General features: G+C 26.5%; 2 protein-coding genes across 5 annotated transcripts in view; both read left to right on the forward strand.

The window, feature by feature from the left end:
- LOC100210710 (phospholipid-transporting ATPase ABCA3) overlaps positions 1 to 22,221 on the forward strand; it is a 106,546-nt gene extending 84,325 nt beyond the window's left edge. For all 4 annotated transcript variants that reach the window (XM_065800092.1, XM_065800091.1, XM_065800093.1 and 1 more), the window contains exons 27-44: positions 423 to 548; positions 736 to 852; positions 965 to 1,135; positions 2,036 to 2,146; positions 3,459 to 3,553; positions 3,624 to 3,692; positions 4,324 to 4,462; positions 5,264 to 5,329; positions 5,756 to 5,848; positions 10,358 to 10,445; positions 10,585 to 10,718; positions 10,809 to 10,966; positions 11,154 to 11,220; positions 11,304 to 11,407; positions 11,510 to 11,661; positions 12,127 to 12,293; positions 13,739 to 13,864; positions 21,736 to 22,221. In XM_065800092.1, coding sequence (XP_065656164.1) covers positions 423 to 548; positions 736 to 852; positions 965 to 1,135; positions 2,036 to 2,146; positions 3,459 to 3,553; positions 3,624 to 3,692; positions 4,324 to 4,462; positions 5,264 to 5,329; positions 5,756 to 5,848; positions 10,358 to 10,445; positions 10,585 to 10,718; positions 10,809 to 10,966; positions 11,154 to 11,220; positions 11,304 to 11,407; positions 11,510 to 11,661; positions 12,127 to 12,293; positions 13,739 to 13,864; positions 21,736 to 21,816 — 2,064 coding nt within the window. In that variant the 3' untranslated portion in view covers positions 21,817 to 22,221. The remainder of the gene's footprint in view (positions 1 to 422; positions 549 to 735; positions 853 to 964; positions 1,136 to 2,035; positions 2,147 to 3,458; positions 3,554 to 3,623; positions 3,693 to 4,323; positions 4,463 to 5,263; positions 5,330 to 5,755; positions 5,849 to 10,357; positions 10,446 to 10,584; positions 10,719 to 10,808; positions 10,967 to 11,153; positions 11,221 to 11,303; positions 11,408 to 11,509; positions 11,662 to 12,126; positions 12,294 to 13,738; positions 13,865 to 21,735) is intronic.
- Positions 22,222 to 24,759: 2,538 nt separating this feature from the next.
- On the forward strand, positions 24,760 to 25,732 carry LOC136081385 (uncharacterized). Its single transcript, XM_065798698.1, has 2 exons — positions 24,760 to 25,260; positions 25,313 to 25,732. The coding sequence occupies exons 1-2, from the start codon at positions 24,760 to 24,762 to the stop codon at positions 25,730 to 25,732; spliced, it is 921 nt and encodes a 306-aa protein (XP_065654770.1).
- The last annotated feature ends 2,226 nt before the right edge of the window (positions 25,733 to 27,958 follow it).

Raw genomic sequence — 27,958 nt, forward strand, 5'->3', positions numbered from 1 at the left:
ACATTTACTGTTAGGTTTACTACATAAATGCTTAATTTGTTTGCTTTATATTGCAATCCTGAAACGTTTTGCCTTACTAAAAGCAAAAAGTTCTTACATAATCAATTATTACAAATTGATTTTCTCAGTCTTTTTTAAATTTACATAATGTGATTCAAAAAAAAATTTACTTGATCATCAGGGTCAATTATTTTAAAGCATTGCCTTTTTTGCAAAAATTATCTTCTCTAATCTGTAATCACAAGAATCTTTAATAAATGAAAATAAATAGATAAAAGTCTTATAAAAGACTTATCAAAATAAAAAAATATTTTACTATTCTTTGTTTGAAAAGAATGAAGTTTTAATTTTAGAATGTTTTAGTTTTAGAATCTATAGTAAAGAGTTGTTTTTTTATATAACCAAATTTTTTTTTTTTACAGGGATGGCACACTATAGCAGCTGCGTTTAGTTCTGGGAGCAATATTCTACTAAAGTTTTTTACAAATAGTAGCGATTATGAAATTGTTACTAACAATTTTCCACTGCCTAGAAACACACTAGAACAGGTATTTGTGGCAATTTTTTATATTTTAAAAGATATAAAAATGTATAAATAAGTATTTTTAATGTAAGAGAAAATTTTGATTACACAATTATCTTTTTCAATTAATAATTTTTTGCATATTTTTTTTTATGTATGCATGGAAATTTAAATATAAAACATTTTTGTATTTAAATTTTCACTTCTTTTAGATTGATTTAACAGCACGGAATGGTTCAAATTTGTCATTAGTTATATTTATTGCCATGGCTTGTTCATTTATTGCTGCAAGCTTTATTACATTCATTGTAAATGAAAGAACTTCAAAAGTAATTTAAAATGTTTTCATTTAGTTTTGGTACAAATTCAAATAAGTAAAGTATGTAAAAAGCAAAATTTGATTTTTGACTATTCAATTAATTTTTTTATTGTTGTTTTCAGGCAAAACACATTCAGTTTGTAAGTGGTGTAAACTCTATTTGCTATTGGCTCGGAACATTTTGCTGGGATTTTATAAATTATTTAGTCCCTGCATTAGGAATCATCATTTTATTTGCAGCTTTTAATCCTTCTGACTACACAGGTCAACTTGGCGCTATTGTATTGATTTTAGTATGCAATACTTTAATTTTTATTTAGTACTTACAAATTTACTTTTATTTAATTATATAAACACTTTTATTGCAGAACCTATAATTGTTATAATAATTTTTAAACTTCCTGCATTCTGCACAAGAAAGAAAATATATAATATTTTTATAACCAGTAAAAACTTTGATAGCTCTTTGTTTGTCAAAGTTTTTATCAAATAAGTAAAGTTGTTAATGAATAAATTGATAGGTAAAATGAAAACCCAAAACACTTGTATTTAAGAGATTTTTCAAAAACAGAATATTTTATAAGTTTTCACAGTGCAATAAATGACGCTTGTAGCCTATACACGTTATGTATATATGTTTGTAACAAGTATAAAACCAAATTCTCTATGGGATTTAGGCAATTTTTTTAAATGAATAAACAGATAATTTTGCACAAAAACTGAAAGCTCTTTTAAAAGCTGTTTAGAGTAGCAGCTTCTATGGCTCCCCATTTTTATTTAGTAGAGTATTTCTCTGCTTCCACAATCGTTTACTTTGGATGAGGTCTATATATATATACACACACACACACACATATATATATATATATATATATTACTTTTTTTTTTTTTTTGTTTTTTTTTTTTGTTACATAAACGATTTAAAAAACCACTTTAAAAAACTTTATACTTAAATTTTTTCTGGTGAAAGATCCATTGAAAAACAGCTCCTTAACATTGAAAATAAGCTCCTTAAGTTTGACAAAGGCAAAACCTTAATAGTCATAACAATTTTATTCTACTGATTTCACCAGTTTAGTATCATAATACTAAGTCCATTACCATAAAGACATACTAGATATCTAGATTTAAACAATACTAACAAATCAATAGTTCAATCTTTTTCTCCATTTTTTTTTTTTTTTTTTTTTTAGATTCTGTTTGGATTAGCAGTTTTACCATTTACATATTTACTTGGCTTCTTGTTTACAAACTCTTTGATTGCATATTCAGTTGTTGCACTTCTTCTCATGGTTATCAGCTTGGTAATAACAATTTTAAAGAATTGTGAAAATTGTTTAAAAAAAAAAAATTTTTTTTTGTCTTATTTATGTTTTTTTTTGTCTTATTTGTGTTGTTTTTTTGTCTTATTTGTGTTAATGTTATGAAAAACAAATAGCTAGTTTTTTTTAGTTACAATATAAAATTTTTAAATTTGTTATAAAAAAAATGAAGTATTAATAAGAATAAACAAATCATAATTGTATTAAATTATTAATAGACAACAATAAAATACATTAAGTATAAGTAACAAAAAATTAAGAATGAATAAATAAATAAAAAAATTCAAAAAGGTATCCAATTAGTTATACCAAAAATAAATGTTTAAAGTATATGAAAATTAAGTATATATTTTATCCAATTATTTAATCATTTAATAAGTTTCTTTATAATTTTACTTAATCAGATTCAATATCACTTATACAGTTAAAGTCATTAGAGTAACACCTTAATAAAATAAACAAATAAAACAAACAAATGAACCAAAAAAAAGTAATAATGAAGATACTTAACAAATAAAAAAAAAGTGCAAAAGAAAAAAAAGAAAAAAACAATAACATGAGGAACATTTGATAAAAGAAAGGTTTTGCACGCACTACTTGAAAAGTCAGAAAAAAAGAAAAGAGTAGATGAGATGACATGAGAGACAGTGGGCTATTTATTATGTCTACAAAAGTAGGTGGAAATTTTTAAAGTCAAAGTAAGGGTCAGAAAAGGTTTTACAATTGCTGACAAACAGGAGGGGTGGAAGTTCAAGATAAGTTGGTGTCTAAAATGTTACTTTTTTTAAATAAGTTTAATTACTAAAAAAAAAGTTTTTTTTTCTCTTTTTTTTTTTTAGGAGGAGGGGGGGGGGGAGGCGGGGAAAGAGTTGGTAATTAAATGTTGACATAATTTTTAAATATTAAGATAAGACAAAAAATAAGAGTTCAACCAAGTAATAGCAACAATTATACTAATCAAAAATGCCACAAAAAGCTTTTCGCTTTGTCTTTTTTAAATCTTCTTTTCTAATAACTTTTTTTCCTTTTCTTGCTTATCTTTCTTGTTTTTGCTATTCAAAAAAAAATTGAAATAATAATATATATAATTTGTATATAAATTCATTCAAATACACATATTTTCAACCTGTAAATACATTAAATTTACCTAAAATAAATGAAAGGAATTGCCTAAAATAGTTTTACCAAATTTTTTACTCTTATAAACTAATTCTATATATTTCATTTAAATCTAATTTATCAAAAAACACATGTTCAGTTAATTTTTTAGTTTTTAGTTTTTATTTTATTGTAGGCTATGGTAATTGCTATATTTGTGTTGCGATTAATTGATGAAGTTCCATTGGCTGATAAATTAAACTTGTTGTTTGCTGTGATTCCAACTTATGCGTGAGTTACTTTTGTTAATTCTTAAATTTTTCTCTCTTTCTCCCTTTCAAAAACATAAATTTTATTTTAGATTGCCACAAGCTTTTTCTGATATTTCATCAAATCTCGGTAAAAAGACAGCTTGCACTGTGAATTCAATGTTAGTTTTTTTAAATCATTTTCTGTAACACTTTTCATTACTATTTTATATTTATTTTCAGAATATATATAAATATAACAAAGAAACTTTTTTTAGGAGTTTTTTTTCATAATATAAAAATTCTTTTTTTAATTTTTTTTTTTAACCAAATCAATTTTTTTGTTTTCAAAACAGAAAAATTTTATATAAAAATGTAAAAACTTGTTTAAAACTTGTTTTAAATAATCTATATTACTATTTATAATCTAATTGTTTAAAAATAATATTTTTTTTTTATATGGGTTTTTTCTAGGAGATAATTGCTGTTTTTTAAATCTATATATAATTTTTTTTCTCTTATTTTTTTATTAATAATTTTTTCTTCTTACTTGAATGTAAACTAATGTTCTTTTTTTTGTTGTTGTTGTTGTTTTTGTTTTGTTTTGTTTTTCTTTTTTTACAATTTTTTCTTACTTTATTTGACATTTTTAACATTAAAAATAAATTATATTTTAAATTTTATATGTTTTTTTTGTTTTAAATGTTATATGATTATTTAAAGTTTTATAAAATAGTATTCTAAAAACTATTATATATAAACTATAGACTAAATATATAACTAAATATGAAATAAATATTTATATGTATATAGAACGACTCTGAACTGTAAGGCAAACAACATAACATACTTTGATAATGTTTTAACGTGGAGTTACCCAGGAATCGGATATTTATGCTTCTATATGTTTGCAGAATTCGTTGTTTACTTTACTATTGTTTTGCTCATCGAGGTAAAATGTTATACAAAAAAGTTCTATAATTGTTACTTTATATTATAAATTATTAAATTACTAACTCATTGGAAATTGTTAAGTTTGATCACAAATCAAAATCTTGTTGCTAAGAGTTTTATTAAACTTATGAGAAAACATGAGGTTAAGCAATAATTGTTTAATGTTTTAGAATAAGATAATTATTAAAAGTTTTTGATATTGAAGCCTGAAAAATGTGTAATGCTTTTTGTTATTTTAGACCATATATAAAAAAAATTGGTTTTCTTGTTTTTGATGTAACCAAAAATGACATTTTAAAAAACGTTTATTATAATTAATGTATTATAATTACAAATTATACATTATAGTTAAATGTATAATTTAGTATCACAATATATAATATTTTAAAAAATTCCAAAACCTTTTTTTAATGACTTAGGCAAAAACAAAAAATAAATTTTTTTGTTATTTAACTAAATTAATAAGGATGAAAGGATGTCCTACTATGAACCAAGCTACTCCTATTCCCCCCTACGTTTATAAAAACATGAAAATACGATTATGAAATTCAAATCTTGACTAGCAAGGCTGAGAGAAACATATTGTTATAAACTATGAACCAAGCTACTCCTATTCCCCCCTACGTTTATAAAAACATGAAAATATGATTATGAAATTCAAATCTTGACTAGCAAGGCTGAGAGAAACATATTGTTATTAATTTTTATTTATCCTGTGGTAACAGTTACCAATAATGCAACAAGTAAAGTAATAAAAAATATATATTAAATTGTTTTTATAAATTTATAATTTTTTTAGGAGGGGTTTTTTGTTGGAGGTTTGTTTAAAACAACCGCTTCAGTTTCTACCATTCGAGATGGCGAGGTATTTTTTATATTAAACAAGTTTTAATTTAATTGTTTTGCAACTTTTTAAAAATTATTGTTAAATTTTTTGGTTTGTTTTATTTTATGTTATTACAAAAAAAAAAAATTTTTTTTTTCCATTTTCTTTTTAATATTAGTCCTGACAAAATCAATAAAATGAACATCTACTTTGTTTCTAATATTAGTTTCAATAAACATCTACTTTGTTTCCGGTATTAGCTTCAATAAACATCTACTTTGTTTCTAATATTGGTTTCAATAAACATCTACTTTGTTTTTAATATTAGTTTCAATAAACATCTACTTTGTTTCTAATATTAGTTTCAATAAAATAAATCAAAACTGTTTTTGACTTGCATCACTAATCTTTACAAATAAAAACCGAATATAAAAAAAAATTATGTCTAAATATTTTAATTTTAAGGATGAAGATGTTCAAGCAGAAAAGAAGCATGTCAACATGATGACCTATGAAGATATTAAGTCTCATGCTGTTGTGGTGAAAGACCTTTCTAAAGTATGTTTAGTACAACTATTTTGCCATGTTTGTTACAACTCTTACTACCATATTGTTATAATGACAATTTTACCACAATTTTATTTGTGCAATGACATCTTAAATATTTATAATATTTACAAGACCATTTTATAATGGTACACCCATGTAATCAAACTCATGGCCACACTCATGTAATTAAATTATTTAAAGAACCTATACTCAATAGTATACTGAGTGGATTTTTTTGTATTGTTTTTCGGGTTTTTTGTTATGATATCTATTTTTTACTGTTTCTGAGTGTTACATAAATAAACAGTGTGATAACAATAGTACTACTTTTAAAATAACTTTAAAAGTACTTTTTATGAGGATATGACTTTTTTATCAAGGTTCATCTTTAATTTTACAACATCTGAAATTTTCAGCCTGTTTACACTTTACTGCATTTAAATTGTAAATAAAAAAAAAGCACACAAAGAAAAAATTAGCAATAATAATAATAATAATAATAATAATAATTATATAGTCATTAAAAGTAAATTAAATAAAAAGTATAATATATAATAGGCTGGAGCAATTCTAATTGCTGTAATCTATTATATAAATTATTTTAATATATATTGTAGTAACTAAAAAATAAATTTTAGTTACAACAATATTCTATAACAGTATTATAATAATTTTTTTTTTTCTAATTGATAATAAAAAACTAATCTTGATAATAAAATAATATTTGATATAATAATTATTGTATATAATAATAAATTATATACTGTATATAATTGGTATATAATATATATATGGTATATAATATGGTATATAATATGGTATATAATATATATATACTGTATATAATTGGTATATAATATGGTATATATATAAAAAGTATATAATAAAATATATATTGTATATAATAATAAATAATAAATAATAATTGATAATAAAAAACTAATCTAAAACTAAGACTTGAAAAGTTTGAATTATTTTTGTTTGAAAAAATTTTTTCTTTATTTTTTTTTATTTTGCTTTTTGAAATTTTGTTTTTGAATTTATATAAAAAATAAAATTTTTATAAACAATATAGTTAATAATTATTCTATCTTTATATATACATACATTCAGTGCCGGTTTTAGCACTACCAGCGCCCTGGGCAAGATTTCTACGGCGCCCCTAGCTCAATTTAACCCCATTCAAAAAAAAGGCAAAAGGTAAAATAACCAATTAGTTTTGCCCCTTTATATTTGGCGCCCTGGGCCATCGCCTAACCAGGCCCTACCCTAACGCCGCCACTGCATACATTTCACTAAAAAAAAACATAAAACATCAATAATGATAACAGCCGTTATATATGAAATTGTAGGAATATATAGAATTTTGCTACTCATTTAAACAGGAAAAAGGGGTTTTTTTCAGGGGGTTACTAAAATCCTAAAGAAATTATTTTTACATTGTATTCTAACACTTCAATACATAGTGGGTCAATATGTATAATGTATATGTACATATATATATATTATATATAATATATATGCATGTATTTACATATAATATATACTTATATTATATATATATACATATATTATATATATAAATAAGTATATATATACCAATCCCCCAGAACCATAGGGAAACAAGTCTGAAATTTCCAAAAATGAATTTATGTTGGCAATACATTAAAAACACTCATAACTTTCAGTTCTACACAGAACCAACTCTCCTTTGTCTATAGCAGTTATAAGCGAAGGAGAGTTGGTTCTGTGTGGAACTGAAAGTTATGAGTGTTTTTAATGTATTGCCAACATAAATTCATTTTTGGAAATTTCGGACGTGTTTCCCTATGGTTCTTGGGGATCGATATGTATATATATATATATATATATATATATATATATATATATATATATATATATATATATATATATATATATATATATATATATATATATATATATATATATATATATATATATATATATATATATATATATATATATATTTTTTTTTTGTTATTCACCTCCTCAAGGCCGAGAAGGCCACTACAGATGAGGAGGCTACTTAATAGTGGTTATAACCCTCTCTCAACTCTATAACTCCGAAACACGAACCTTAAGGAACAAGACCGCTGCGCGGAGAAACAAGTTGAGCGCGGTACTACCAGGGATGTGGGATATATATATATATATATATATATATATATATATATATATATATATATATATATATATATATATATATATATATATCAGGCCTTGTTAAGAAGCGCTACGCAGCTTTTTGCTTGCTTTTTGTTAAGAAGCGCTTTCGCAGCATTTTGCTTGCGAAAAGGCGATTTGCCTACGCGTTCAGCAGTTTTGCGCTACGCAAAAACTTATATCTTTTAGATTTAAATTATCTTTTGATTACCGTTAACGTGACGTTTATTCAGAAGAAATAAAGTCGCAAGTAAAAGCATTTAACCGCAATTGTAAAATAATAGATTTTTTTGTTAAAGAAACAGTTTGTTTCATTTTTTTTTTTTTGCTATTAAAAATTAGTTAAAAAAAAAAGTGTTTTAAGTTTTATCTTAAGGAACTAAATATATAAATTCCTTTTAAATATAAAAATTATTTTTAGTCATAATAAGTTTAAAAAATGCACGATTTATTTTGATGTAAATAGTTTATTAATAAGATATTTTGTTTATTGTTAATTCAATAACGTAAAGTTTTAATGACGTTAATTTACGAAAATAAATTATGATCACGAATATGTTATCGGTAACTGATAAATAACAAAAAAAAACTTTATTGTTTAAAAACATTATTAAAAAGAGTTTACAAATTAAATAAGAAAAAATGTATTAACAGTTGATAAAATAACCAAAAACCAAATATAAAATCATAAGAAAATAAACAAATATTTTACGTTTCATGAAAAAAATATTTTTTTCAAAATAAAATTTAGTTCATATTTGAAGAAAATAATAAAAATGATTTTTTTAATAAGAACTTAGATTTTATTTGTAACTTTTGTTATAGTGAGAAAAAAACAAACTGTTTGTATGATTTTTAACGCGTTAATAAAATAACTTTAATTACAATGCGGTACTTGAAAAGACGCTAGTGACGCAATATAACTTCTAACGATGCAAAATATACTTGCTGAGTTGAGTTACTTAGAAATGCGCTACGCGTTTTCGCTACGCAGCGAAATCTCGTAACAAGGCCTGATATATATATATATATATATATATATATATATATATATATATATATATATATATATATATATATATATATATATATATATATATATATATGTACATATACATTATACATATATACAATTCCTACTTATTAAACTATCTAAAAGATAACTTTACTTCTAGCAAACAAAAGGGAAATTAATTTTTTTCAAAGTTTACAAGTTTAAGTTACAAGCTTTATAGTTTCTTATTTGAAAACTGGAACTGTGTTTGAATCTTTCTTTTTGCTACATCTTCTAATTTAATGAATAGTTTTAAATGCGTTAAACAGCAATTCTAAAACATTTAGCGCAGATACTCAATACAAACAAATTAACTTTAATGTTTTCTGTATCCATTTTTAGATTAAAAATTTAATTCTTACAGAATGCATTAAGTCATAATTTATTTTTTTCCTACTTATATATTGCTTTATTTCAGATAAATTCTACACTTGTTTTGGTTTCACTTTCTACACTTGTCTTGGTGGTCTATAATTTTAATATCACTGTATATGTTTCTAAAAATCATAAATCATAACACTTATTGGTATTTTTATTTCAAAGAATTGCTTTCCACTTGAGTATTCTTAATAGATAAGACTTATAACAATGTTTTTAGTCATCCTATTAGTGTTTACTAAATATTTTCATGAGATTATTAGTGTTTACTAAATAATTCCATGAAATTATGTTTACTAAATAATTCCATGAAATTATGTTTACTAAATAATTCCATGAAATTATGTTTACTAAATAATTCCATGAAATTATGTTTACTAAATAATTCCATGTAATTATGTTTACTAAATAGTTCCATGAAATTATGTTTACTAAATAATTCCATGAAATTATGTTTACTAAATAATTCCATGAAATTATGTTTACTAAATAATTCCATGAAATTATGTTTACTAAATAATTCCATGAAATTATGTTTACTAAATAATTCCATGAAATTATGTTTACTAAATAATTCCATGAAACTATTATTGTTTACTAAATATTTGAAAAAGTAATGGGCATATAACTAAAGGTGGGTTGGATGTAAGTTCAAAAAACAATTTGAATTTTCTCTAAATATAAGATCACCTGTACTAGTTGATTCAAAAAGTTTAAAAGAACACATTTTTCTTTAATTAAGCTGCTTTTGTTTAAATTTTTAAATTTTTAAAAAAACTGCATGCATAAACTTAATAATATCATACCTAATTCAACACCAAACATAGATTCTATAAAAATATGGGTATGTTCTGCCACATAAATTCTATTTTTTAAATCCATAGTTTTTTTTAATATTGCAGGTGTATCGTTCAAATGGAATGGTTGCTGTTGATCATTTAAGTTTTTCTATACCTAAAGGAGAATGTTTTGGTTTGCTTGGTGTTAATGGTAGATATGCATATTTTAGCATATTTAATACTTTTTGAGTTTATAAAACATATAGTTTGTTTACTTTATTTGTAATACACTTTTTTGCTATTTTTCTTTAATTTTATGAATATACATTTTATTAATTCATATATTTCAGGTGCTGGTAAAACTACAACTTTTGGTATGCTGACTGGTGAGCTAAGCTTATCATCTGGCACAGCTTTTTTGCATGGTTATAACTTGCAGACTCAACTTAAAAAAGTTCAACAAAGAATTGGTTATTGTCCTCAGGTCTATATTATGGTTATTAGTTTTTACACCTTAATTGTTTTTTTGTATTTCAGAAATTTTAGCTTAATTTTCTGACTTTTGTTGCATTAGTTTGATGCTCTGATTGGTAGAATGACTGGTAGGGAAATGCTTAGAATGTTTGCACGTCTACGTGGGGTGCCATCTAACAATATTGATGAAGTTGTAAATGCAGCTATTGAACAGCTAAATCTTTCTGCATGGGCTGATAAAATGTGTGGCGATTACAGGTAAATATGGAATATTAGTAAATTGTTTTGCTTTAAATTAAATTTAAAGTAAATTGTTAAATATATTTTTTTTTTAATATTTTAAGTTTAAATTTTAGACTTTTAAAAAGTTTAAAATATGTTTGTTTAACCTAATTTCTTTTTTATTCAAGTTTTTCTTATTTTTTTGTTTATTTTAATTACTTAGTGGAGGCAACAAGCGCAAATTGAGTACAGCAATTGCGATTGTTGGAGACCCAGCTATTGTATTTTTAGTAAGTTGACATGATAGTTTGTCTATATAATTTTTTTTTATTTTACTCATGTTCTTATAAATAATTTATAATGTATATCAAAGGATGAGCCAACTTCTGGTATGGATCCAGTTTCAAGGAGATTTTTATGGAATACACTTATTCAAAAACTCAATGCAGGTCGATCTATTGTTCTTACCTCACACAGGTTGTTTGCTTTTTATTGCTTTTATAAATTTTTACAAAAGAAAAATTAATTTATGTTTTGCTTTTTTTAAACTTTTTATTTACATTCAAAATAAATTTATAGTATGGAAGAATGTGAGGCATTGTGTACACGTCTTGTGATCATGGTTAATGGTCAATTTAAATGCATTGGAAGTATTCAACATTTAAAAAGTCGCTTTGGTAAAGGTTACAGTGTCATGATAAAAGTAATGACTGATCCAACAAATCAAAATGGTAATCATTCATATATATGTAGAAACAAAAGATTTTTTTTTTGTATTTATATATACTGCTGCATTTTGGTGTATATTTGTACTTTTTTTGTTAAATTTTTTTGAGATAAAGTATTCAATTTATCATCTAACAAATAGATTTGACTTTTGCTTCATTATCCTGTTGTTGACTGATTTATTTAATCTTTTCTTTTAGGATTGTTTAAAGACATTTTGTAGCATTTTTATTAACTTATCATATTGTAGTTTTCATTGATTGTCTTTTGAGATTTTTATATAATAACAAATTTGTTGTTATATTCAGCCCATTTATTCAATATAAATACTTTTTTATAATTATTTATGTCTAAACATAACATTTTGAAATATAGTTTGAAAAAATATAATATAAGTTTCTTCTTTAAATTATTAGACTATTTTATATATGACATGATTTAAATAAGGTTTTTTTTTTAATTTATTTTAGGAATTGCATTTAGCAAAAACAATCCTGCATATTCCTCAGAAAATAATGAAACCATATATGATCTTAATACAGTACAACTGCATGGAAATCAGCTTGAGAAGACTCAACATATCAAAGAATTCATGGAAAACACTTTTCCAGGATCTATATTAATTGAAGACAGACAGGTTTAGTAAAGTATATGTTGTAACGGGTGATGCGGAAGTTATCGGACAAATCCTAATTTCATTATTTGAGCATAACAATTATTTTTTGTGGTTTTATGCGTAGGCATAAACGTTCTATAAAATATAAACTTTATTATTTGAAACACAATTATTTAAAATGAGGTTAAATGCAGCTGAGCGAGAATCTTTTCGAAAGCGACTAAAAATGTTTTTTGTAAATAAACCTAATATTAAAAAAAAATCACTTTGAAAAGGAAGGATTTGCTCGAAGTACAATATATGATAACCTAAAAAGACTTGAAACTGTTCAATCGTTTTCTGATAGAAAGCACCCTGGTCGTCCGACATCCTGGAGTAGAGAAAAGAAAGCCGAATTAACGAGACTTGTCAGCAGGAAAGGGGTCAGTCAGAGAAAAATAGGTATTAAATTCAGTGTAAATCAATCGACAATTGGTTGTCAGTTAAAAAAAATGAATATTAAATATAGAAAACATGAAAAGACTCCAAAATACACTATAGAACAACAAATAAAGGCAAAGAAAAGAAGCAGGAAACTAGTTAACCAACTCTTTAACACAAAATCGCTTCTAGTCATCGATGACGAAAAATACTTTTGTTTTGCAGGGGACAACATGCCTGGAAATTCTGGATAATACACAAACAACAAAAAGACATGCCCAGAAAGTGTTCGTTTTATAGGAAAAGAGAAATTTCTAAAAAAATTATTAATGTGGATAGCCATATCTGACTGTGGTATGTCCGAGCCATTGTTTTGCACTTCCAAGGCTGTAGCGATCAATTCATCAATCTATATTAATGAATATATAGAAAAACGACTTCTTCCATTTATTCACAAGTATCATGGAGACTTTAACTATTTGTTTTGGCCAGATTTAGCAAGTTCTCATTATTCTAAAGATTCTCTAAATTGGATGGACCAATATGTCTATTACGTTGATAAAGAATCCAATCCCCAAATGTGCCTCAAACACGACCAATTGAAAATTTTTGGGGACATTTGGCACAGAAGGTTTACGAGGGAGATTGGCAAGCTTCAACAGAGCAAGTTTTGATTGATCGCATTAAACTAAAACTACAAGAAATTGATTTAAACTTTTTACAGTCACATATGAATGGCGTCAGAGCAAAATTGAGATCAATTGCAGATGGTGGTGTTTTTTCATATAAAAAATAATATATTTTTATTAAAAGATAAATGCTTTATTTAAAAAAAATATAATAGTAGTTTGTTTTTTTATTTATAAATAAGTTATTGACGTTTTTATTTTGTCCGATAACTTCCGGATCACCCGTTATCAGTTTATTTGTATTTAATTAGATTTAATTAAACTTATCCAAAATATTAGAAGGAGAGTATACTAAAAAAATGAAGTTTTTATTATATTTGTATAATATAAACATTCTTGTTTATCCTATATTAATAGGGCTTACTTCAGTATCAGATATTAAATTCTGACATTCGGTGGTCTCAGATGTTTGGTGCTCTAGAAGAGAACTCTGTTCGCTTGGGTATTATAGACTATAGTGTCAGTCAAACTACATTGGATCAGGTAATACTTTTTTTTTTAATCTAGTTTTAATTTTAGTTTTTTTTTTATTCTAGTTTTAGTACTACTTTTTTCAAACTTTTTTTAAACTTATTTTACTTTGTTAAAAATATTTTACACATAAAGACTTTTGCAGAATACAAATAATCAATAATAGTTTAGTTTATAATAACTTTATACTAAATTTATATTTTCTTTCATAGTTTATTTTCTATTTTTTCTATTTTTATGACTTAGTAATTAAAAGAGTTTTAATTACGGTGTTTAAACCTTGGATCATGCAAAGTTGAACTGAAATAATGTTCAGTTTGTTCAATCTTAACGAATCTGGTCTTCATTTTGGCTTAAATTGCTTGTTGTTGCTTTTCATGACTTAGTTAAGACAAGATAAGTTTTCTTATCAACATATTATTGTCAGAGTTTTTGATACAAAAGGTAATGTAATGTAAAATGTAAAACTAATGTAAAATTACATTTCCAGAGAGATGTTTTGCAGAATCCTAAAAAATGCTTAGAGCTTTGATCACTTTTTTTGCACATGTTCCATTTGTAATGTGGCATCAAAAGGTGGTTTAGGTGAAAAGTTTGTTCAAGCATATATAAAGGTGAATTCCATTGTGTTGAAACATCCATCTTTTAAATTCAAGTTGGTTTTTTTTTATCTATCTGATTGTATTGATGTTTAATTTGCATAAAATTTAGTGCAGGTCATTGATGTTTAATTTGTATAATGTTTTAGTGCAGGCCACTGTTTCAAAAAAACCCCTTTGTGTAGACATACGTGTTACAAGCAAACTTTTTGTTGATATGAGATATGTGTATAAAAAAGGATTTGAAAAGTGAAAGGTGTCACTTAATTTTTTATGTTTTGTGTCATGTGGTATAATGTAATAGTCCTCCATAACAAAAAAAGTTGTAATTGTTACTTTTCAAATATTTTGTAACCAGTAGAAAATAGCATCAAATAAGCTTTCAAAATCATATGAAAAATATGTTAAAAATGTTTACTTCATAGGATATATGGCGTTATGTATTTTATTGAACTGTGCTTACAAGCTAGTATTTATTAATAGACTATATAGTTAAATTACATCTTCTAAATTTCTACTGGCATAGTCATACATGTTTTTCTTTTGGTAGTCTACATTATTATTTGTACGTCATTTACACTTGCAAATATCAGTACAGACAAGTTAATTTTTCAAACATTTGTACCTTTTATTACTACAGTCTCCTTTACAATGACAAACGCTCAACTCAATAAGTGCTATTGGTGCTAGCAGGTTATCAGTCATTATGGGGGTCAAGAGATATGTTATATAATTCCCAACTTCATAGGCGATGGTAGATGATGGTAGACTGTATGTGCATGTTAGAGCGTTTAAGCACTAAACTTGGGACTTGATAAAAGTGAACTAAAAGTTGAAAAATGTCAGTATCTTGCTCAATACATTTTTTGTATCTTTTTTTATAATACAATACATTTTTTGTATCTTTTCATTATCTTGCTCAATACATTTTTTTAAATGGGTTTTCTTTTGCAATGTCTATGACATGCAGAAGTTACAGACTGTCAGCCTCTTCATGATCATGATTCATTCTTTCTGCAGACAGATGTTTCACATTTCCTTCTGATGTATTTGAATATGTTATGATGAAGCGAACTGTACTATTTTTTGTATATTTCGCAAGGTATTTGGTAAGAGCTTGCTTGGTTTCAATGTGCCATAATAACTGCTTTAAGGGCTTATTAAAAATTATAGTCCATTACTTGTATTTGATTTCATTGCCAGAAGTGCATTTTTTTTTTAAGACTTTAATGATTGTTTAATGTATCTTTCAAAAGCCAATCTTATCTTGTTGCAGTTTTTGAGATGCATATTAATAAATATTTCAGCCAAGTCCTGAATAATAAAACAAATATGAGTATTACTGTTGTGTAACACATACATATGCACAATCAAGTTACAGATTGCAATGTTACTATTCATTTTAAATATTATAAGCCATAGCAAAACCATCTTCTTTTAAGTTTAAATTGACTAAACTAATAGTTTCTATATCTGTTACGATCATCAAAAAAAAACTAATAGTTTCTATACCCTTCCAATATCGAATTCTTGAATTTCTTCTAGAGTTGTTGTCAATTTAACAGATCTCTACGATGTTACTCGTTTTTTTTACAATCTTTCTGGCAAACAATGCATTTAGTAAAATCAAAAATAATTTTTCTTCTATTTTGTTCTTGGTCCTCCATTTGTTAATAATATTTAATTTGTGAAACAGCTATACAATTTGATATTGGTTTCTCACAGCATAGAAACATTTTAAAAACCAAAAATAAAATTAAAACATTAGAATTGTTACATTCTTATAGTTAAAATTATGCAAAAATAAAATAACAATATCAAAACATTTAAAATGATACAATCGTAAAGCTATTTCATCAAAATAGATATAATCTTGTAAAAATGCAGAGGTTAAAAAAGAATGATTTCGTCTGAAATTTGTTAATAAAAATCTGTTTACCCCAATATCTCTTAAAGTAAAAAATTTGTTTGTATAAGTGTTCAAAAAAATATGTTTTTTTGAATACTTGACTGCTACTCTTTTAATTGAAATGAAAAAAAATTGAATTTTCGTAATTATTTTTTTTTTGCTATGGGCACCAATTACGTCAACCACGTGACATAAAATTAAGTGACACCTGCCATTTTTCAAATCCTTGCATTTAAAGAATTCAAATCAACAAAATGTTTACTTGTAACACGTATGTGCACACAAAAGTACATAATGGCCTGCACTATTTCTTTGTATAAAAAGAATTTAGTTTTAATGTATGAAACCATGTTTTTGGCATTTTTTTAATGAAAATTTTAGTCCATATCAAAAAATTTCTGATTGAGATAATCAGTAAGATCGTATAACAACTAGGTTGTCTTTATAATCAACATTGAGTTTTGTCAGATAAAACTAGTTTTAAACCAGTTTTAAACTTGATCCTTAGAAAAATGTTTGCAACTCATTAAATTTGCATCACAAAGTGAGTTATGTTTGCTCCTAATTTTGGAGATAAAATGGGTAGTATGGGCAAGTGTCCAGACTGTTTTTGCATCTTCTACTAACAAAGGAACTTAACGTAATCATAATACAACAGCCTGTATCTATAGGATTCTTTACTTGGTATTTTTATAGATTATACCTGAGATGTGGTGTATTTTATCAAGATCAGCTTTTTTTTTAAAATTTGGAGTTGTTTTTTGGAATAATTTCAAACCATTCAGGGTTTGTATTTTGAAGTATTTCTGTTTTCTGTTTTATAGATTTTATGTTAAGAGTAGTTTGTTTGTTTCTTTTTTTGCTCTAATTCACCTTTCTTTTTTTTATCTATTTGGAAATTCTTTGGGCAGCAAAGATGATTTCGGTAATAGAAGATTGGGGTGTTTTTAGATTTTTGGTTTTAGCTGGTTTAAAGAATTTCTATTGCATATTTAGCAATTACAAATTTGAAGTCAGTAATTAAAATATTAGAATATTTCTAAACTTTGCACCGAAAAGTTTTTGTAGTTCACCAGCTCTAATAACAATGTTGATTTTTAAATATATTTGGTTTTTTTTGTTTGTTGGGCCATTATCTTCAGTTTTCGGAATTAATTTTGAATGATGCTGTCATTTTTAGTGTTGTTTTTTTAGTGTTATTTTTTTAATATTTATGAAGCCATTTTTTTTACCGATTTTTTCCTCCTTTAAAAGTGGCGTGTTTCTACTCGAGAACTTAATCAACTTAAGCAAAGTTTTTTTATGCAAAGAAACTATCAGTAGTTTAAATTATACAAAAGAAAAATTAAATTAGACTATTATTTATGAAAGTGGCGTTCAAAATAGTTTGTGTGTCATATTTTAACCAAAAAGGGGCTACTTTGCACCAGCTAAGAAAGTGGTGAAAAGTAACCTCAGACTATATATTTTTAAGCATTTTATGGTTTTAAGTATCCAGAGAAAGTTTGTAGTTTTTCAAAGTCCAGCACTTTCTTAATGATGTGTGGTAGTGCAGCTGGTGAATTGCTTCCACCATTTGTTTTGTACAAAGCCACTAAAATTTGGAATACATGGACAGAGGGAGGGCCAAAATATTGTCGCTTTCAAATTACTAAATCAGGTTGGTTTGATTCATTTGCTTTTAATAATTGGTTTGAAAGTCTTATGTTGCCAAAACTAAAAAAGTTAATTGGTAAAAAGGTTCTCATTGCTGACAACGTATCTACTCACCTTAATGTTACTATATTTCAAAAGTGCAGAGAATAAAATATTTCATTTGTATGTTTGCCTCCTAACAGTACGCATCTTACACAACCCTTAGATGTTGCTTTTTTTAGGCCTATGAAAATAGCATGGAGAAAAATTTTGTTAGAGTGGAAAGGAACTCCAGAAGGTTTATGTTTTGGTGTCTTACCTAAGCAGTTCTTTCCGTCGCTACTAAAACAAGTCCTTGATTTTCTAGAACTGAATAATATAAAAATCTTTAAAGTGGTTTTCAAAAGTGTGGAATTTACCCTTGTTATGTGAACCACTGCTTGATAGAATTTCTAATTTAAAAATTGAGGCGTCAGCCATCAGTTTGTCATTTTTGGATGCTCTCAAATTGACAAGAACTTCAATTGTGACAAAACCAAAGTTAGCAAAAAAGAAATTAGTTAACATACCAGCAGGAAAAAGTCTTTCTCATTTAGAGTTACTTGATATGGAACTAGATGGCTCTAGTAAAACAGAGTCATTAGCTACCCAGCTTCTTGATAAACATTTTTTTTATGACTTGGTGAAACCAATTAACAAGCAGATTGATGCATTTGTAATTGTAATAAATTGTAAAAATGAATATTTTCCTGGAATCATAAAATGTTTTGACGAGAATGGAGCAACAGTAAGTATCATGGTAAAATCTTCATATAATCGAAAGTGGCCTCTGAAAAAAAAAGATTTTTTTTATACATGGGATACAATAATTGGAGGAATAAGCCCTCCTAAAATTTTGAGCAAAAGAGGGATCTTCTCAGTGCCAGATTTGTTTAATAGTGTGGAATAATGTGAAAACATTGGTATTTTATTCAGTTATTTTATGTATGAGATGGCCTATTTTTGGATTTTTTTTTGTTTTATTTTTGATGTTTGTTTATTTAAAAGAAAATATTACACTTAATTAATAAATTGTTTTGTGAAATTACTCAATATAATCTCATAATTAAATTAACTTTCAGGGCTTTTTTTTTTTTTTTTAGAGTTTAAAGACCATATTTTTAAACACATAAAATATTTTAACTATTTCAAATAAAACTCTAGTATCATTAGCTCCATTTAAGATATAGCTTTTGCCCTTATTACAAATAGCGGATTCAATTTGTAAACAAAAAAAGCGGCTTCACTTTTCGTCTAATAAAATCCTGCAAGTTAGACATCTAGTATATATAATATATCATTAAATAGATATTTCTATCTGGATTCAAAGTTTATAGTAGCCACTAAAATGATTGCAAACACAAATACTTTAATAAACATAAATAATAAAAAGCATAACGAAATTGTAAATATGAATTATAATTTTAAGATATGTTAATTATCAAGATAAAACTAGATTTTAAAAGGTAAAAGATTCAAACTGCACATAAATTGAACAGAAGCGGCAAATCTAATAAAATTATTAATAGAAAAGTTACTAAACAAATGTATATTTTATTGCAATAAATATATAATATATAAATATATTTTGTATATAAAAATATTATATTTGTGTATAAAATCTATATTGTAGTATGTTATTTATAAAAAATAGTTGTGTTTATATATATATATATATATATATATATATATATATATATATATATATATATATATATATATATATATATATATATATATATATATATATATATATATATATATATATATATATATAGATATATATATAGATATAGATATATATAGATATAGATATATAGATATATATAGAGATATATATAGATATATATATATAGATATAAATTATGTTAGTGTATTCTACAAACAGAGTGCTCAATGTTTTAAAAAAACAGAGCAATAATAAATTAGTAAAAACACTTATCTAATTTTTGATTACTTCTAGAAGTAATCAAAAATTAGATAAGTGTTTTTATTAATTTATTATTGCTCTGTTTTTTTAAAACATTGAGCACTCTGTTTGTAGAATACACTAACATAATTTATATCTATATATATGTATCTATATATATATATCTATATATATATCTATATATATATCTATATATATATATATATATATATATATATATATATATATATATATATATATATATATATATATATATATATATATATATATATATATATATATATATATATATATATATATATATATATATATATATATATATATATATATATATATATATATATATATATGAAGACCTGAGATCAAGAACGTCCTAAGTCATGTGTCCGCATATTGTCTTATAATAACTTTTCGTAAAATTAATGTTGGAAGCAGTGAAATTAGCACTTTAAGAACAATAACGTCCTTAGATTAAGAACGTCTTAAGTCCAAAATAATCGAAAATGGAGATAGTGTGCAATAATGTTGATAGACAAGTTGCGCATATTGCCTTATAATAATTTTTCATAAATAATAATTATTTAATTAGCACTAATATAATATAATATAATTATTGCCTAATAATTAATAATTGTTATTAATGTTGGAAGCAGTGAAATTAGCACTTTAAGAACAATAATGTCCAATGTGCACGAAACACTAACATAAACAAAACATCTGCAAAAACATCTACATATTCCGATTTGCACAAAGATATGGTTGTAGTTTCAGTGGACACGGAGAGTTCTGTTTTTAAATGTTTTGTTATTGAAAAATCTAATGTCAATCCCTTATTGCCAACCGTCTCGATGTACACTGCCAGTTTGCCAATTAAATCTGCCAAATTCAAAGATTTGCAAAAACTAAACAAGTTTATTAGTGATGAGGCTAAATCGTTTTATCAGTCGTTACTTTCTATCCAAAGTAGTGAAGGTAATGACTCTAATGATGAGATTATTGAGTTGGATGAATAAGCATTTTGATAGCCTAAACATTTTGAACAATAGTTTCTTAGCTGATATTGTGTTAATATTCTACCAGCTTTTATTACATTTTTTATTCTACTTTATGTTACATTGCTATTGAGCTGAATTATATGTTTTGTAGACATTTCGTATTTTTCGTTCCCCCTTGACATATGAGATCAAGAACGTCCTAAGTACCGCATTGTTTATTAGCCTTCAGTGAACAAGCTTCAATGGTTTATCCTCTAAAAATACTTATCTTTTATCTCTCTAGACTCACTTAATTTAAATTAGTAATTTTCATTTGTATATTTTTTTGAATGATTTAAAAAAATAAATTGTTTTTGGTTTTTTTAATCTCCTGAAAAATGTTTATTTTTTGACTTGGGACGTTCTTGATCTCAGGTCTTCATATATATATATATATATATATATATATATATATATATATATATATATATATATATATATATATATATATATATATATATATATATATATATATATATATATATATATATATATATATATATATATATATATATATATATATATATATATATACAGTGCCGGTTTTAGCACTACCAGCGTCCTGGGCGAGATTTCTACGGCGCCCCTAGCTCAATATAACCCCATTCACAAAAAGGCAAAGGGTAAAATAACTAATTAGTTTCGCCCCTTTATATTCGGCGCCCTGGGCCATCGCCCAACCAGGCCCTACCCTAACGCCGCCACTGTGTATATATATTAGATTAATTTTTTTATAGGTGTTTATCAATTTTGCGAAATATCAACATTCGGAAGAAAGAGCAAAGAGAAATGTTTGTTGCTCATGTTCATGTTTTTAAATGTTTGTCGCGTGCGCGCTTTTTTAATTTTAATTAATCGATTTATGAGATTGTTTGTGTGGTTTTTAAGAATCACCAAAATTTTGTTTTTTGGTTAGCGACATTTCTGTTTGTCACAATCGACCGTATTTATTCTATTCAAAAACAATTTATACACCATCATAATATTTTCATGTGTTTTAAGTTTTTTTTTATATGTACATTAATGCAGTATTTTCTAAACTTATTTATTGTTTAATATTTATTTGTGATATTTATTTAATATCCTTACACTTTCAAGAAAGTGATGCAAATAATTTTTATTTAGGGGTGAGTTTTTATAATGTTTAAACACGATTATTTAAAAATACTTTTTTGTAAACTTCGATAAATCAAATTATCTAGAAAATAGTTTTTTGTAAAATATTTTATGCATATATTTTTTTCATCGGGTTTATTATTTAAAGTATTGCGTAATAAGCAAAAAGTAATTCAGTCTAGAATGAAGCATTCTACATCTTATGAGAGATATGCTAAAACAAATAGAAAATTAGGTTAAAGTTTTAATAGGTTTTTACTTATTAGTCTAGGTTATAGTAATTTTTTGACTTTGTATTAGTAAAACACTGATTTTGTAATGAAAAGTTGCTAGTATGGAAAGTTTCCATTGAATTATTTTATTAAGTTACACAAAGCCACAGCCTTGTTATACTCATCATCAGCTGAGTATACATATCTATACCCTATTTGCATGTCAGCCGTTTTTTTGTTGCATTTACAGAAAATGAGTTGTTGTAGTTTGGATAATTAAAAGTTGTCTAGTTATCTAAGTTTGTCAGCTGATCTTGTTTTGAATTTGTCAACGGATGATGCTCTGTCAAAATCGGTTTATAATTAAAATAAAATAAAAAATGTTTCGAAGTTTTTGACGCAAACGAATAAACACAACTTTTTATATCAAAATAAATACAAACAAAAACAACCCCTTTGGTTATAAGGAATTTATATTAGGAACGGTCATTACAAAAAACTTTTTTAAAGTTCACTTAACTGCATAGAAACATGATAAAAGTTATATATAATAATAAAAAGTAATGACTAAAACAATACTGAGTGCTGCCAAAATAAGATTTGATCTTTTATAGCCTCGAATTTATCGAAAATAAAAATTTGTAGAACAAACGAAGTAAATAAATGGTTTTTATATCTATATCTTCAACAAATGTTTGCTAAAAACGATATTTTTTGATTAAATTAACTAACTACTTGAAATACAGACTATTTTATTCTAGAAAAAAGTTTTATTTATATAGTGCTAAATCAGCGAATAATTTCTATTTATTATAATGGCCGACGATTTTTCTGCAATTTTCGGCAACTTTAAAAACTTCGTACAAACTTGTCCTAAAAATATCTTAATCTGTTCTATATTAGTATGTTTTTTTAAATTCAGTTATTTGTGCTCCAAGAAGTTCTAATAGTCTTACAACAGGGTACCGCGGAATAGCATTTAACCTGGAAGTTCGCGCCTCCTTTCTTCAGTCTATGCTGGTTTGCATAAGGTGGCTCATATAGAAAAAATACTCAATTTAAAAAAAAATTCTAATTTTTTATAATATATCATTTGATTCAAAATTTATAATTCTTTCAGAAAATATATACATTTTGCATAAAATATAACCATGAGCGAGATCTCGTCTCGTTTCTCGTGAGAAATGGGACTTCTCGTGAGAAACGAGAAATAGAAAATTCTCGCGAGAAGTAGAACGAGACTTAAATATTATATTATTTTCCAAATTAAAAATTATTATAATTTACAAATGCTTAATAATTTGTTTTTTTAATTAATTAATATTTTGACTCCGTGATGTTAATAAATCTAATTAAAAATTTAATTTGTTTTTGACAAAAACAAATTAAATTTTTAATTAGATTTTTTTTAAAAATCTAATTAAAAAATTATAATTAGATTTTAAATATTTTTAATTAGAATTTAAATACAAAAACTTTTTGTATAGAATGGTGCACTTTCGACTTGATTTCATTAGTTTACCAGTGGAATTCAACTTGACACATATTGTTCATATCGAAAAGAAATATTCTTGCCTCATTTCAACGATCAAAAATGTCACCAAGAAAAAACAAAATCTGAAGATATTTTCAAAAAACAAGCGACGGTTCTATACGCAAGGCGTGCAAAAAGTCTATGAAAACAAAAGATGAAAACACAAGCGGACTTCATCGTCACCTCGAAAAAAAATACAGTCAAGATTACGTTGAGTATTCTAAAAAAACTGACGACTCTCTTCTTCCTCCTCCTAAGAAGAAACAACGAACCATGGTCGAAATGCTTGAAAAAAAGTCCAAATATGACAAAGACAATTCCATTCAAAAACAGTTTGACTCTGCAATGCTGGATTACTTTTGCACTGATCTGGCATCTTTTTCAGCAGTAAAAGGAAGAGGTTTCAAGAAATTGGTTGACATTGCAAACCCTAAACTGAGCCTTTATCACAGAACAACATATTCAAGAAAGCTTTCAATTCGGTCAAGAGAAGTTCAAGCTGGAATGAAGAGCATAATAACGGAGATTACGCCAAATCTAAAAAGTGTTGCATTTACTTCTGACCTTTGGACTTCTTGAGCTCAGGACAGCTACATCTTTTGGACTTTTCATGCTATTGACGAAAATTGGAGACTACATCACTGGACACCCCACGTCCAACAGTTCACAGGCAGACACACAGGTATCTTAATTAAAGGAAAGCTGGATTCTTAATTAGAAGAACTAAATTTGCCTTCTGATTTGCCAATGTACTGCGTGAACGACCAGACAAGAAACATGAAACTTGCAGTCAAATTGTCAAAGCGCCTTGACCAATACCTGTGCAACAATCATATTTTGCAATGTGCAGTTCGAGACTCATTTGGAATAACTGCTGGAATGGATGATGCGTTGCAAACATGCAAAGATTTGGCTTCGTTAAGTCACCAGTTGCAGCTGAGTTGCCTGAATCAGACGCTCAAGGAATCAATTTTAGACAGTTACGCCAATCTGTTGACACAAGATGGAATAGTGAACTGGATTGCATGGCTTCTGTTCTACATCTAAAGAGTGCAATTATCTGCTTATGTGCAAATGAAGATATTTTTTCTTCAAAGACCATCAGTGCATCACAGTGGAAATCAATTGAGGGAGCAGTAGAAATTTATGCGCCACTTAAAGAAGCTACAGAAACGTGGTTGGCTGACTCTATTCCAACAACTAACACTGTCGCCGATTCTCTTTATTTATTCCATGACAAAATTGATCAATTTATTGAGACGGATGGAAAAAATGGCTACGGTGTCTTGTATGCAAAAAACTTGAAAAGCTGCATTGAGAAAAGATTTCCCCTTTGTCACACTGGAAACTTATTAAGTGCTGCAGCAAACTACTTAACTCCTGCTTTAAAGGGACTTCACGTGAAGCTCTTCAAAAAAATTTCAAACAACAAAAGAATGGTTAGTCTCACAGGTTAAGGATAATGTTGAGTGCCAACCTGTTGCCAGAGTTCTTTCAGCAGATTTGTCCCCTAATTCAAATCTGAAGCGCAAGTTAAACGTCAGACTTGAAACACGAGAGCCAACATCTGAACTGAATCCTGTTTTGAGCGAAATTTGCCAGTATGAATATCTTCCTGATGCCAAAAAAGACTTTCCGATTCTTGATTGGTGGAAATTGCATTCAAATACATTGCCAGAACTCTCTTCATTAGCTAGACAAGTTTTAGCTATTCCAGCAAGTCCAACTAAATCAGAGAGAGTTTTTAACTCAGGTGGAAATTTCGTCCGATCATCTAGACACAACTTACATCCAGAAAAAGTAGAACAAATCATCTTAATCAGAGAAAACATTGTCTTGTTAGAAAAGTTTGGCAAAAAAATTCTGAATTAATATTTGAAAAAGTTGTTTACATTTGACAAAAGTCATTTGTGTCTGTTTGTCAAAACCATGTTTACATTTTTTTTTTTTACTTGGATTTTAATAAACTTGTTTTCAAAAATTGTTCAATTTCTCGTCTCGTCTCGTTCTCGGTCTCACGAGAAGTACTAACTTCTCGCCTTGGTCTCGTCTCGGTTTGAAAAAACCTAGTCTCGCTCATGGTTAGTATTTGAAATCACTAGCTGTCACGGTAAAATGATTCCCTAAACCAGTTTTTTATCGATTATTTTCCATTGTAAAATTTAGCACTGAGAAACTTTTGATGAAACTATTGGTTTGGGTTGCTTTATTTAAATGTTAATTCATTTTAAGAATGATTTGAGAATAGTAACTTAAAACTATTATGTAACGTGATTTCAATTAAAATTTCTACAATTGTTATAATTAAAAATTGATTTACTAACAAACGATTACATTTAGGAAACCGTCATGATCACACTCTAAATTAAAACTTATAAAAAAATCTTTAAAAAGTTTCGGTTCATTTCGGTTGCGGTTTGAACCGAAATTTCGGCCGAAACAGGAAAAGTAAAAAAATCGTTGAAACAAAATTTCGGTTTCGGCCGAAAGTTTCCGTTCACTAGTGGTCATCTTTTACTAGACTTCAACTTTAAGTCAAGATTTGAATTCTTTTGCCGGTTCGTCTGAACTACCTCAATTACAAATACATAAATTTATAAAAAGGACTACTTATACATTAACATTCATTATTATTAATAACAACTAGAAATCACATTTATATGTCGTGTTATTGAACAAAATACCTGGAGAGTATCCTGAAGCCTGTCTTTATTGTGTACTCTCTCAATGAAATCTTAAATCAACTTAACGTGGCGTTTTGCTTGGTCATTTACAACTGCAAGTGTTCTTACACACATTAAAAAGTAAGTAAAAGACTGAGAAACTTCCTCATTTTCACATGCTTCGATGCAGAATTTTCAATTAAGAATTTCCTTCTTGGAGATCCACAATAGCGAGAACAAAAGGTAAGACTGCTCGTTGGCAAAGTCTTCTAATTTTGATGTAGGAATAATTTCAACCTTAGTTTCAGGCCACTTTTTAATCAGATCTTTTATCTCCGGGATATCATAAGAAAGTAGCTTGTTTAACATGTTGGTCTTAACTTCGGTTTTCAGATATATGACATGTTGGTCTTAACTTCGGCTTTCCTTATCAACAAGAGCAAAAATGACTTGTTGCGGAGACAGATACCAAGTATGACGCATAAGACTTTTGTAAGAAAACTTTCCTACTGCTGCAAATTCTTTAAACTCGTCTACTGTTTGTTGCTGAAATATTGAACGCCATTAAATCATTTGGTGCTTGAGAAGCATTAGAGCTTTTTAGAAAGAAGAGTCTGAAATATACAATGTAGTTGGTTTCAGCTTTCAGATGGTTTATTGTACTTTTTCTAACTGTCTCGGAAATAGCAGGGTGGTACATTTGAGTCATCTGAATAACCAGTAAATATAAGTTTTATATTTACAGTCTTTTGTAGCTACCCTCGGGTAGTTCTAGTGTTTTTAGCATTTTTAAAGTGTGGAATTCCTGGACATTCTTGGTGGTTCTGGTTTTGATAGTTTGCTCCGTCACAATGAAAACATCGTTAAACCCAGCCTGCTCCCATAAATTGACAAGCTCTCAGAATACAGACACCAGTAATTATCTGCTTGGTGTTCTCTGCACACTCCATCAGCAAACCTGGAGCATCTTAAATACGTCTTCGTACGGAAGCAACTGAACAACCAATTTGGGTGTTGATCTGTGTGGTGCTGAAAATATTAAAAAAAAAAAAAAAAAGACATTAAAAAATTAAGAACAAACGTGTAAAAAATGTAATGCTTTTGTTAATTAATTACAGAATTATATAATGCTTTTTTCGAGATTAAGCCAGTAATACCTTCTGAGCATTTCTCTAAAAATGTAGTATTCTGCGTCCGTATTCTCATCTCTCCGTTAAACTTAACGGAGCGTTAGTCAAAAACTTATTATTAACAACATTAATAAAAAAATTCTTTAAAAATATAATTTTTTAAACATAAATGTTTGTTTTGGTATTAGTTTTATTTAAACGAATTTATAGAAATTTTCGTCGTTTCTGTACTTAGAAATATTGTAATGAAATTTTTGACAAAAGCTCCGTTAAGCTTAACGGAGAGATGTGAATACGGCTGCCGG

Source organism: Hydra vulgaris, chromosome 06, assembly GCF_038396675.1.
Source record: "Hydra vulgaris chromosome 06, alternate assembly HydraT2T_AEP".
Taxonomy (NCBI): domain Eukaryota; kingdom Metazoa; phylum Cnidaria; class Hydrozoa; order Anthoathecata; family Hydridae; genus Hydra; species Hydra vulgaris.

Coding starts and splice junctions, on each gene's coding strand:
- LOC136081385 (XM_065798698.1), top strand. CDS start 24,760: ATGCAAAGATTTGGCTTCGTTAAGTCACCAGTTGCAGCTGAGTTGCCT. Junction 25,261..25,312: donor CTGCTTTAAAGGGACTTCAC/GTGAAGCTCTTC, acceptor TTAGTCTCACAG/GTTAAGGATAATGTTGAGTG.